At 35.9% G+C, this 13,618-nt stretch overlaps 1 protein-coding gene across 1 annotated transcript; it reads right to left on the bottom strand.

The window, feature by feature from the left end:
• Positions 1 to 1,541: 1,541 nt before the first annotated feature.
• Positions 1,542 to 13,618, bottom strand: DBT (dihydrolipoamide branched chain transacylase E2). The gene is made up of 11 exons (XM_050900760.1): positions 13,568 to 13,618; positions 9,234 to 9,357; positions 8,992 to 9,067; positions 7,890 to 8,071; positions 7,395 to 7,522; positions 6,366 to 6,609; positions 5,401 to 5,567; positions 4,272 to 4,349; positions 3,157 to 3,348; positions 2,915 to 2,986; positions 1,542 to 2,015 (listed from the first exon to the last, which is right to left on the bottom strand). Exons 1-11 carry the CDS (start codon positions 13,616 to 13,618, stop codon positions 1,848 to 1,850), a joined length of 1,482 nt encoding a protein of 493 aa, XP_050756717.1. The 3' UTR covers positions 1,542 to 1,847.

The raw sequence follows: 13,618 nt of genomic DNA, 5'->3' as shown, positions 1-13,618 counted from the left end.
AGGTATTTCTTCTTTCAGTTTTGGTATAGATTCAATCCCCACAGTGTTTTTTAATCAATGTTTTTTCTTGATCTAAAGAAGTCATAACTAAAACCCTACCTACTTAATTTCCTCCTCCTTAAAAGAGACAGATAATTAGAGCTAGGAAAAAAAAATAAACTTCCCTTTTATTGGAGTTTGGAGAGATAAAGAAATTTCAGGCTCCTTGTGTGAGCAAAATTATTCTGTCTCAAATATTTCAAAATCACGTTATTGCTTTGTATCATACACTTACATTTCCTCAATTTATTTTCTCCATGGTCATCAGATTAAAAAATATACTATTCATACTAAGCCCTTACCACAACAATATACTTGTAGGAAAGCAGCCATTAGGCTGTGTTCTTTTGGTAGTCTTGAGTGCAGTAGGTTCTTTAAGATAAGAAGAAATAGAAGTTTGAGTCACCTGTACAGGACTGCCTGCATAAAATTCACAAATAAAAACAGTATTACTACAATTCTTTGTCGCTTTAATTTTTTTTATTAGGAATAAATAAATCTGATAAAAATGAAATAGGTGATAAGCACGATATATTAGTCAAACTTTGCAAGAAATGACCTATATATAAAAGACCCTTATACCACAATAGAAATATAAATAGCACCTTACATGTATGCTCCCATGCTCCCTCCCCTTCACTACCAGCTTTCCTCTCGCTCAGTCTCAGCATCAAGGATAGCAGAGATTCTACCTCTGGTAGCTTGTATCTTGCATCTTCACAGCTAAATGCAATAGACAACTTTGGTCTACAATTTTGGAAAACGCTCCTGTAGAGGCAGTTTTTGATATATCTAAAGAAAGGAGAAAATGTCCATTTTGTGCCTCACAAATTAATTTTAAGGCCATGTAACTGTCTTTTCTTGTGTCTGTTTGCAACTTATGCTTCTAGAAGGTATTTATATCCAATGGTTTTCTTCATATCTCCTGCTAAATAACCAGTGCAATCCTCATCATCTGTTTAGTTTACCTTAAAGCCACGTAACGGTTGTCTGTTCTGAAGGCATTAACTTGAACCTATTCATTATGTGCCTCGTATCTGAGTTTAAAAAGTCCTTATCTCACATAGTATTTTTTTAATGTTAATTCTTTGTTGTATCTGATTAATCTGTCAAATTCTAGTATCTGAACGTCAATAATACAATGTAAGCTTTTAGAACACATTCTGCTTACCGTCAGGCTTACCTAATGACAGAATAACAAATGAGATCCTCCTTTTTTTTTTTTTTTTTAAACAGACAGATGCTTTCTATAAGAAACAAAAATAACTGGAAAGTATTTAAGGACTGCAACTACTTCCAGCCTATAAAAATACAGGATATTCTAGAGAGTATTAAGGCCCTGATAGTTATCAATAAATGTTATCAGTAAGCATTTGAATAAATATGGCCTCTTCATTTATAATTTGATAAAGAGTACCTGTGCAAGTAATTGGCAGGAAAAAGTGGACTAGCAAAAGACTTGAGAGGTTTACTCAGTTAAACAACAAAAAGCTCTCTGGACATCTTACAGCAGAAGCATAAAAGGCATTTTATTTGTATATGATTTTTGCATAACTTCTTTTGGGAATTTGGATATTATTTGTTAAAATAAATTTATGTGTCCAACGAGGAAGAACTATGAGTATTTCCCTTCAAAACAGGTTAATCAGACTATAAATACTGCAGATGTAGATCAGTGTCATTCAGTCACACCACATAGAATTATTATATAATGTGAGTAGCAAAGGGCACGTGCTAGCAGAGCCAGCTTTTATAATTATTCAGTCTAATCCACAAAATTTAAAGGCATATTCTAGCCATGGTTTCCTTTATTTAAGGTCTAGCAGCATCGAGGCAGGTTTCTCCAAGTAAGATTTCCACAAGTTAGAAAACCGGGCCATTGTAGCTCCGTCAATGATGCGGTGATCAGCTGACCAACTCACATTCATTATCTGTGCTTTAAATACTTCACCTTTTCCATTAAACCGAGGAAGAACCTAAAAATCAGAGGAAGGAAAAAAATAGAAATATTAAATACTTTCATTAACAAATCTGTATTTTTTTATTGTTAATTTGTTAACCTAAATTTAAACATTTTGCTAAATTAGACAGACTGCAGTAGTGCCATTCAAAAAACAAAGACCTTCCCATTACTGTTCATGCTGCAGATTAGAATGTATTGCAAGCCTACATAATAAACAGTCACATCCTGTTTTCACCATCATGGAAATACTGAAGTAGTGAAAACCTTTCTTGACTCAAAAGTTTCTTCCTGAACAGTTTACTGCACTGTTAGTGCTCAAAGTGACTGTTTCCTTAAAGCATCCCCTAAACAAAAGGCTCATAGGAAGAACATAGAACAAGTATTTTAAATTAATACTAATTTCATATCCAGCATTGATCTCAAAGTCTATATTAAAGAATTAAAGCCTCAAATTCAGAAAATATGAAAGTGCCTTCACCATACAGAGTTCTGTATGGATTCAGCTATCTGGCTCATGAAATTAAACTTCATTATCAGAATCCTTTTTTAGTCTCAAGTTTCCTCCTTGATGATAGCAAAAATGCCATCGCCACGTTGCAAAACTTGTAAAAATATATTTACGTTGTTTCTTAATAACTAGAAGGCTAAACATAGATGTGAGTGAAATATAACAGGATTCTAGAAAACAAATCTGAACCTTTGGCATAAGAGAATTCTATTTAAACATTTGGTGTCTCTGCACAATCATCTAAAAACATCACAAAACTTTTCATTCACAAGCTATGCAGTTTCTGTAACATAAAGAGGAAATGTTTATATAAGAAAAACAAAACAAAGGGACCCATTTTCATTACAGATTACCTTAGTTAGCTGAAGTTAAACACTCACAACACTGAGATAAAGTTAATATACCTGTATCTTTCCAAGTGCTCCAATAGCTACTTCAGGAGGTAGTATCACTGGTTTAGTGTAAGTGCCACCAATCTAGAAAAGAAAAAGCTGGGGATATTAGTTAACAAATAATTTTTTTTTTTAAAGCAGATTGCCTCTTGCATTAATTGCTACAGGTTTTGTTCATTGCATATTAAACTTTACTAAGTTATTAATTTCAGAAGCGGTTTTCAGACATAAGTTCTCATTTCTCATGTACTTACTGTGCCAATATTTGAAAGGGTGAATGTTCCCCCAGTGAGGTCATTTGTTCCCAGTTGGCCTGCAGAGCCCAAGGACTGTAGGCGATTTAATTCAGAAGCAATCTCAAACACACTACAGACTTGAACATTTTTCACATTTGGGACAATTAAACCTTGCTCTGTGTCCATAGCAACTCCAATGTTGTGCGAAGCCTGCAACAAGTTTCATTAACCGGACATTAACATAAGCAGTCAACATAAAATGTATTTTACATAAAAACGCACTTGAATAATGTCTTCTTTATGTATCTTTTTAACCTAGAAAGTGCTGTCTGTAGTAAACAACTCCTCTATACAACTTCGAGGGGAGAAGCGGATGTAAATTTTTAAATATTAGCTTTCCACAATCTGCAAAGTGCATATTGATTTTGGCAATTTCACATCCAGGAAATACAAAATCCTGGAATCAACTTCACACTGAAAATATTTCGCTTTAGGATGATTATATGGGTAACAAAACATGGCTAGCAGATTTTAAAGAGAACACTAAAATTAAAAAAAAAAGGAAACTGAGTTGCCTTTCATTTGCTAGAAGGAATATATAAGTATTCATTTGAGACATATTGATAAAACAGAACAAAAGGAGTTTGTACTGCAAGGAGCACATACACATCACTTAAGAAAATAGACATTCGCTGTCCAGAAGTATCAATCCAGCACCTTGTATGAAAATTAAATAAATTTTATCAAAACTGAGTTTAAAATATGACTTTAATACATAAGGGTTGAGCGTTGGAACAGTGGAACCACTGTGCCATTACTAAAAAACTACTGTATTAGATTTTAAATGTTCTCATTTTAAATCCTTGGCCCATCTTCAGGTGAAAAATAGGAAATCACTATATTAATATGCATTTTTGAGGCAAGCCTGAATAACAAAGTGACTCTCATTAAACAAACTACTGAAGTAAGATCAATAATAAATCAAATCCAATCTTAGAATCTGGACACACAAATTATTTTCGAGCACAACACCATAATTTTGGTTCTTACAATTAGCTCAGACATTCTGAAAAGCCATTGTTAGCTGTTAGTTTAGGTTTTCTGCTCACAACTTTTATCAGTAGTTTACAAACCTTGTATGTGACATTCTGACAGCTTTCATCCAAAGAAGCATTAAGAACGGGATACTGCAATAATCCCAGAGAGGCTGCCTGTTAAATATAAAAGAAAAAAAAGGATAGATTTTTATATTTTGTAACCGGAGAGCTGCATGGAAAGGAAGGAAGAGTGGGAGACAATTTAGATTAATAACAATTTGGATTTCCTCAATGCAATCAAATTTGGCTTAAACTCTCCTAAACTTGTCTGTTGATATTCTGTCATTATTAGGATAGCAGAAGAAAAAGATAACTTACAAAAACCAAATATACATCAGACAGACATATAAAAAGTGATAATCCCTTTCCCAAGTATAATTGAAGTTGAATCTGCATTTGTTATTTCTGTTGCACAATTCAAATCAAATATCCCAAGACAAAAGGTATGAGATTCAGCAGCAACGTCATTCTCAGCTCTCCACTTAGATGACAATTATTTCAAGGAAGTAATATTAATTCCCTCTAAAGAGAGAGAGCAGAACGAGTGCTTACTTAGCACTCTACTTGAAATAGCATTACCCAAAGTTTCAGACTAAGCTACGCATTCAATGCATAGCTTAAGGCAACGCATCAGCCTTCACTGATGCCAACAGTTGGAAATGGAACCAACTAAATGAGTGCAAGTGCCTGGTCTTCTGAACAACAGAAGAGACATACTCATTCACCTGAACAACAGAAGAGACATACTGATTCACCTAAGGGATTCATTACCAACAAAAATATAATAATAATAACAACAATAATAATGATGCATTTCACATGAGGTTCCTTTTAATGGAGCTCATAAAAAATACTGACAGTTTCCAAAATTTGTTTTGTGTAATTCAAACACCTAGTGATGCTTTATCCCATAAGGAATAATGCTTTATCTGCTCTATCCTTCCCCATTAATATTTCAAAAATTTTCCACGATATTATATAACCCTAACTACAATTCCAACAGTAAATTGATAAGTGGTTCAATAAACAAGAAAAGTTGAGACTTTTCTTGTGACCTGGAATTATTCAGATGATAGAGAGGTGCTCCAAACTTACAACAATCATTGATCAGATTTTGGCAAAATCTGTGTAAGTACTCCATACAGTGCTCTGCTGCACATCTTACCTTTATGAAGAAAGGCATAAAGGAAAGCTTAACTCCACGAATTTGGGCTAGAGGTTTCAGCTCTTCTCGCAACTGAACAAGCTGAGTCAAATCAATCTCATCACAATAACCAAAGTGGGGTATCTTCAGGGCTGCACTCATAGTCTTTACCATTGCCTTGTAAAAACCTGGAAAATATTTACTGACTTCTTAAACCAATAAAATGAGCTTCTGGGAAGTTATGGTGAAATTTCAATTACTTGTTTCCATTAAACAAATTATACAACTTAAAAAAACCAAACCAAAACAAAAGCCAACCACAACAAAAAAAGGACAGGGTGAAGCTCACTTTAATATCAACAGTTACTCAGCACATGCAACTCAGTTTTTACAATTGTAATATTTCAGATTATATTACTGCATCTCTTTCCTATGTATGTATGTATGTATTTGAAATCATAATACAGTATTCTGCACTACTCTTTCCAGCCTCTCCAAATAAACACTGCCTGAAAGGCAAGCAAAAAACTTTTATCTTCCTCTTTTAATGTGATTTTTCTTACCTTAGTGTCTTTTGTTGCACTCTGCTCCAGAACAAGTGTGAATGCTGAAGTACACTATTATTAAGCACTGATAAACCCTTAAATTCACTGCACTTTGCCACTAATGGCATAATGATTCATACTGTGACAAATTCACGTGTTTCAGAATTCCTACCTGTTTCAGCATACATTTGAAGAAACACGGATTAAAAATGAGCAAGTGCAACTTGCAGCCCAACTCCATCCAACCAAAACATGAAAAATTATTTCATAAAATAATGATTTCATGCAACACCTTCTTAGAGAGCATGTTTTCCTATTGCTCACTTGCATGACAATAACATGAAACACACTTTCATCACAAGGAATCAACTGTTCACTGAGTAACATTTACTGGTAGTCTACTGTGAACATGGTCTCAAGGTTTTGTATTTCATGATTTACCTGTTATAGGTTCAGTTTTATCTTTTCCTGAAAACACAATGGGTCTGGAAACAGGTACAGGAATTTTGCGTGCTTTGTCCTTTGGAGCAGCTGGCACAGTCTCTGATTTTGGCAAAGGTGGGGTAATTTCAGCCTTCGGTGATGGAGGTAAAATAGCTCCTGTTTGTTTGGCCAAGTAATTGAGTATGTCTTCTTTAAGGATTCTGTTATCTTTCCCTGTTCCAACAACTTCACTCAATTTAATCTGAAAAGCACATAACAAGCTATGACGCTTTTGTTTTACAGCAATATAAAAATATCCTATATTGTGAGCTATGGTTAAAAATTATTCCAGTTACTGATCTAACATACCTACAGCTTTCCTTCCCTTTCTATGATTTATTAGGTACTCAACATTGTTCAAATCATCGCAAAGGCCCATTAGGTGTCTAATTGTATACTTTAAGGAGGAACAATGAATACTACTTACCTCTTAATTACCTCACAGGATCAATAGTGAAATATTAATTTGAGGAAAGCTATTTGTCACTTAATTTTCTCTACTTATTGTTTTATTTTTCTCCTGAAAATGCACCATAAGCTTTCAAAACCAATGGCATATTCATAGATTCACAGGAAAAAAGAATTAGAAAAGCACTTAAAAGATCACCTAGTACATCCTCTGCTCTAATACAAATCTGAAAAACAGAACAAGGTAGCTAAAGCTGAGATTCCATTCTTCCCTCCTCCTTCCTCTGTCCCAGGAATCTATTCTGATACTTTATTATTTTTATTCTAAAAAGGTTTTCTTAATCCCCAGCCTAAAGCATCCTAGCTGCATTTTAAGCCCAGTAATTCTTTTCCTATCCACCATAATCATGAGAAAGCACAATCTGCTTCATGTTTACAACAGTTTTTACACATTTGAAATGTATTTGAAAACAAGTAATTTCTCACTGCACTTTCCTCTAGATCAATGTTCTCCTAGTCAGTCAAACTGCTGTATAAAAGCCGGATAAAATGCAGCAGCACCTGATTCAGCAAACTTACATTGTTCTCCATGGCCAGACGACGAACTGCAGGGGTTGCTAATGTTTTGTGACCTTTTATCTCTTGGTGAGTGTGCTCTTCATGAGACATAGGAGGTGTTTCAACAACATCTTCTTCTGGGGCAACACCTGCAAACAAAAAGAAAAATTTTAACTTTACTACATTATAAGCATTTGTTAAATTCCATCCTCAACCATTCTGTGATTCTGTGACAGCTGAAGTTTTTAACATTTACTTTGAGCTACTGTGGATGGGAACATAGCATGTTAAAGGCTGCTGCTTAAGCTAAATTTTCAGTAGTAAATTTCTGGCTTTTGAGATTTTAAATCCTAATAAAATATCACAGCTTTTTCTACTTACTTTTCTTGACTTTATAAAGGGGAAAAAAAAAATCAGTTTTAAGATTTTCAGGAGGAAAAAGTAAACTCCTCTGTCATTGATGGTTTTATGACAACAAACATAAAATATGCAAGAGAAAAAAATGGCTTACAATACCTTTTGAAGCATCGATTTCAATGTCCACTAATGGTTTTCCAACATAAGCAATGTCATCTAAATTGTAATGGAGTTTTCTAATGATGCCATCATAACGACTAGTAATAGTAACGGAAGCTTTATCGCTTTGTACTTCACAGATGCTATCAAACTGAGACACGCTATCACCTTCTTTTATATACCTAAGAGAAAAGACACAGGCTAGTATAAAACATACTAAGTGTAAAAATCTATGCTGTGTATTCTTTTGATAAGTTCAGTTATGTACATACCCACAATATGAAAATGCATTCCAGATAAGAAGACAAATTCTACATAAAGGATATATTTACTACATACCTTTTGTCTGACTGCTGCAGAACCCTTTTTTGTGTGAAATGACAAAATGATTTAGAATATCATCACACATCTATTTTCACTATTACTTTAGTAAACCAGAGTTTTCTTGACAGATTATAAGCCACCTAAAAATAAGAATGAGCTCAGCTTAGTCTGAACCTAAGGACGTTCTTAGTTTCAATTGCCAGGATCAGTATATGATCAGTTTCACAAAAGAAACTGAAAGTGGGAAACACTGTCTTCTAGGCAGAGGGAGGTATTTTCACCTGTTTGTACAAAGAGTGAGGCATTTCAACACTGCCTTTCTTCACTGTACACTTTGGTTTTGCTTAATCCATTCATCATTGGCTTTTTACAAACAATTTAGATGTTCAAATCTTTTACTAAAGTCAATAGAGAAGGGGTATAGGATAAAATTACGTGGATTCTCCAGACTAGTCATTTGTTTCTGAAGTTCAGCCTAAGTAAGAATAATAAAAGACAGACCTCCTGCACTTTAAAAAGATTAATCACTGAAGGAAAGCCTATATACAGGTGCAGTTAGGGCATCCCATTCCTTCCACCTTTTCCACTCCCAAATAAACCAGACTGCAAATAAACAAAATGTAAAGCTCAGTATATACAAGGTTTTAAAATGTGGAAAATGAAACTTGAAAAACTTCACTAGTAACCCACAAAACATATTCTCAGATAAATAATTGATAATACAACTGGTAAACTACTGGCTGATTTCTTAGTACATTTCTAAGAAAGTAGAGCTTACCATTCTTTTACAGTCACCTCCGTAATCCCTTCTCCAATGTCAGAAAGCTTAAACTGGACAATTTGGCCACATGAAACTTAAAACAGACAATAAGGAAATACAGCATTTTAATATTAAATATATCAGACAGAAAAATCTGAATGCATCAAAAATAGTCTACATACCAGTCATATACAAACCACTAACATAACACTCACAAAATAGCAAAATAAAATAAATTACTTTATTATGAAAATGATTACCAGCAGATGTTCTGAATAATCGCTGTTGATGACTAAACTTGAGGGCAGATTTGTCAAACACGCACACATATTTTGATTTTATAAAGCAAATGTTGCTGCACGATCTAACATGGTGAATGCAAACCTGGGGGAGAAAAGTCCCAAGTGTTAATATAATGGACCGAGGAATGTAGAGCTCATTTACTATTCCTGATGCAACAGTAATACTAAAATAGTTTAATTCTAGTTTATATAAGAGAAGTTCTTATGGAACCACAATTATACTGAATACATACTGAATGTACAATACCCATTAAATTAGCATAAGCTTTGCCAGGTCTTTAACTTCTTTCACTGACACAACACATGGGGAGATCAAAGCCACAATAACATTACCAATTAACAAAAATCATGACAAGATCTGGTAAAAGATTCATACTTGCTGTTGTTTCTCTAAGCAATTAGTTTAATCAGGACACACACACAAAAAGCATACATAATATCAACTACATCAGCCATCTGAAATATTCTTATCCAGAACGGATGTTGGAAGGGTCCGCTAGACTGCAGGAAAAATCAGCATATTTTTCTTTGTCAGTTCTTATTCCAATCAAAGGTTGATCAGAAGTACTAATTGGAAAGGAAATTCACACCAGAGGGCACAGACAGTTGCCCTTTTATTTCTGTTAATATATAGGAGGCAATCATCTTCAAGTAAATATCATTTCACATCAACTTTAATGACATTTTTTAAGAACTGGGCATGAGATGGTTTTCTTTCATGGTTACAATTATATTTATCCAGAAATCAACTTAAAGGGTCAATGGAATTTTCTGAAACGTTCTTCAGACAAAACCTTATGCTTTAAAGCACCATGTAATCAGTCATGATTTTGGTCAAAAGCAAAGCCAGTAGCACTTGCATTGACATAAACAGGCATTTTGTCATTAATCTCAACAGAAGTTAGTTCAGATCCTTTCTTATTTAGTAATATTTCTTAAATCTAGTGTAATTCTGGTGTTATGTTGTCTTAGAGTGCTGTAAAATTAATAAAAATAACAATTTATCTGTAGATACTATCTCTAATTAATTTAGAGATATGAAGAAAATTCAGGTGCTACAATGTACCTCAAGTAGCTCAAAACTGTAAAATTTAGAAATTATCTTCTTAGAGGAGCCAGAAAACAGCACACCTGCATGGGAAAGTTCATTTTAACTTCTTTTTTTAAAAATCCTTTCAGTAATTACAGAGCACATGAAACTTCCTGATTACCCTCCCCGCCTCCCAAACTGTTCAACTATTTGATTTTATATTACACTTTAAAAAAGTAGTTTATTCGGAAAACTGTACAATTCTGAACTGACGATGTACATTTTCTGTATTATTTCATCCAGCATTGCAAGTTATATTTAATATCACCTTTCTTTTAGGAACAAATATTTATACAATACAATCTACCATAAAGGACACAACAAAGTTATACTGAGTTACTTTTCAGCCGCCTGCTACTAAGATTGTATCTGCTGATTTAGAATAAGTATTTTTCTAATTCCTATAATGAGTAAACAGTAAATCCTTTTCAGTAGTCCTCCAAACAATTCTCCCTATTAAAAAATCAGGTAAAATGGTAATTTTAAGCTATGACAAATCTTATTTTATGAACACATTTAAAATTCTCATTCAATTACAAAACTGGTATATAATGTACATCTTCACAAGCCTATTTTTTCCTATTTTTAATTCCATTTTTCTTCCCGCTTGAGTCCATGGTTACATTTTTTTGTCCAACAAGATCTTTTCATCCCAAACTTACAACAAAACTCTTTTCTCTTTGTATGACCCTACATGGAAAACATTCAATATTTACCTGCGAAGATGATCACAAGGAGCACATCAAATCTCTGAACTATTTCTAAATGTGAAGTTTCATAATGCTTTCCATCTGTTTTTAACTTTTGGTAACCAATGCAGGTAGTGAATTAGTAATGTCACTGCCAAAAAAACAGACTGGTTTTGTTACAGAAGAGTTTCAATGCTGTTTCAAATTATATTTGTAGGAATAATTCAAAACGACTGCATTTTTAAAAAATGGAATCTTTTTGATTTGTAGTTTTGCACATTCTCTACTAAAAAGTTGGTGTGCTAGTATGTTAAAGCAATAATACAGTACCCAATCTCTTCATAGAACAGTGTTCCTTTCTAACAAGGGGAAAAATTAAAATCCATGAAATAAAGAGGCTGTGCTTATTAATTTCAGTATTTAATCACCATAATACTATTTTCTGTGTAATGCCGAATAAGAAAATAACAAAAGCATATAAAAGACAAAATCAGTTCTAATATCCATAGTATACCCATCTACGTATCTTGATGCCTGGAAAAATATAGTAATAAAAAAACAACAAACACAGTACTAGCAGTTACGTTTACGTCACCACTATTACGCTATATGACAATTTAAAGGCAATAATGCCACAGTAAGGTACCACCTTTCCTGTGCAAGTCTTCAAAATGCGGAGTTACTGTGGCGAGAAGAAACTGAGGGCCCACTCCAGTCTCTCACTGATACTGAGGACACATCAGCCACTGATATCGGGTTGACTAAGACTTGTGGTTTGAACCAAGACAACATGGGAGCTGTTCGCTATTTGGGGGAGAACTGCCTTGCCCCTGTTTAGTTCGGTTTTGGTTGTTTCCTTAAAAAGAAGCCAACTGTGCTTTTCTAAACCACCGCTGATCCTAAAAATCTACTGCTGGCCTCAGAACAAAATGTTTTTATGCAGCCTGCAGGCAACTGATTACCTGATGAAGTAACACTGAATTTCAAAGTCAAATTGAATAGCTTGTGCTCAAAGACAATGACTTCTCATTAAAGGATATTCCTCTATAGAACTCTTTTGACTTGCTGTCACATTGAGTCATTTTAATAAACATTTACTTACATTGGATTTGTTTTGCATACATATTCTATATCTCCAAGTATATAGTTGCCTATATACTAAACCAATGCCCTTGGTAGCATGTTTCAGTCAGACATTGTTCCTCACCTAAATAACTGGCACCATGTTGTCCTGTATAGGTAACTCTTATTTCCCTACTACTTAACACAAAGACCCCCAGGCTCCTTTCTTTTCTTCTTCACAACTTACAGCCCCCATGGACAACCACCATTACTTTGTCCTTCTTCCTCTTGCTAGCCAAAGTGTTTGCAAAAGCATTGAGAATATTAAAATAAGGTCCTTTAATATTATAATAACCATATTATTTCTTGGATCTTATCACTGTTTCACAGTAGACGGTCACAAGAAGGATTAGTATCTAGCGAAATTCAAAATATGCTTGCAGGAAACACACACTATAAATAGCCAATTCTATAGTTCAGCATGAACATAGATAAGATGAGCATTTTCATCTTATCAGAATCTCCCTCTGGATTTAAGAGTAGATGGTTTAGACTATAATACAAGAAGACAGAAGAACGCATGAAGTAACTCTTCATGATGGTATGTTTATAAGATTGTAAGTGTCCTAAAAGGCAATCAAGTAGATTCACTTCTTGAAGTATGGTAAGGTATCTATCTCAACTACTCAATTTACAAATATCAAGGCTCCTGGGATTCAATGAAATACATTTCCCCTTTCTGTGTGTGTAACTACACCGTCTCTGTGCAGATACGCTATGCAAAGGGGGCTGATGCATGGGCGGAAGAGCGGTGATGGCAGTGTAACGTATAGGCAATGCAATGAATCAGATGACTAACAAATAACAGAACAGAAGGATGTCAGTGACTTATTACAGGAGGCATACGTTTCTTTCACAGGAAACATGGGCAACGGGGAAGACATTCAGGAGGCAGCAGCGTGGGGCGGAGGAAGGCTGTGCTGGGAGTCCCTGGGGAGCGAGGACACTCTGACCCCCAGGAAGCAGCGGGCGGGCTCCGCCGGCACCGCGGCAGCACGGGGCCTGCGGGGGCAGGCACCGTCGGCTGACTGGCTGCGGGGGACACGGTCACCTGTGCCGCCGCACCGTTGGGGCAGCGGCGGGGCGGGCTGGGGCGCTGCCGGCCCGGAGGCGCGGCTGAGGCGGCCGGGCAGGCTGAGGGGAGGCGGGGCGGGTAGCTCGGGCAGTGCCCGCCCGCAGGCGCGGGGGAGGCAGCGGCCGGGAGGGCTGAGGGGAGGCTCGGCAAGCCCATGAGCGTGTCATGTTTGCTGCGAGGGTGTGCCGCGCGGTTCTCGCTCGCTCCCGGCTAGAAGGAAGCAACAGGGCTTCAGGATGCCGATGCCGCGCGTTGTCCACCCCCTCACCGGCTAACCGGGAGCGCCACCACCCGCATGGTCCCCTGCTCCCCTTACCAGGCGCCCCGCGGTTCGGCAGCTGCTCCTCAGAGCGGTCACGGCCGCCAT

This window comes from Gymnogyps californianus, chromosome 8, assembly GCF_018139145.2.
Source record: "Gymnogyps californianus isolate 813 chromosome 8, ASM1813914v2, whole genome shotgun sequence".
NCBI lineage: Eukaryota > Metazoa > Chordata > Aves > Accipitriformes > Cathartidae > Gymnogyps > Gymnogyps californianus.
This window is presented reverse-complemented; position numbering and strand designations above follow the sequence as displayed.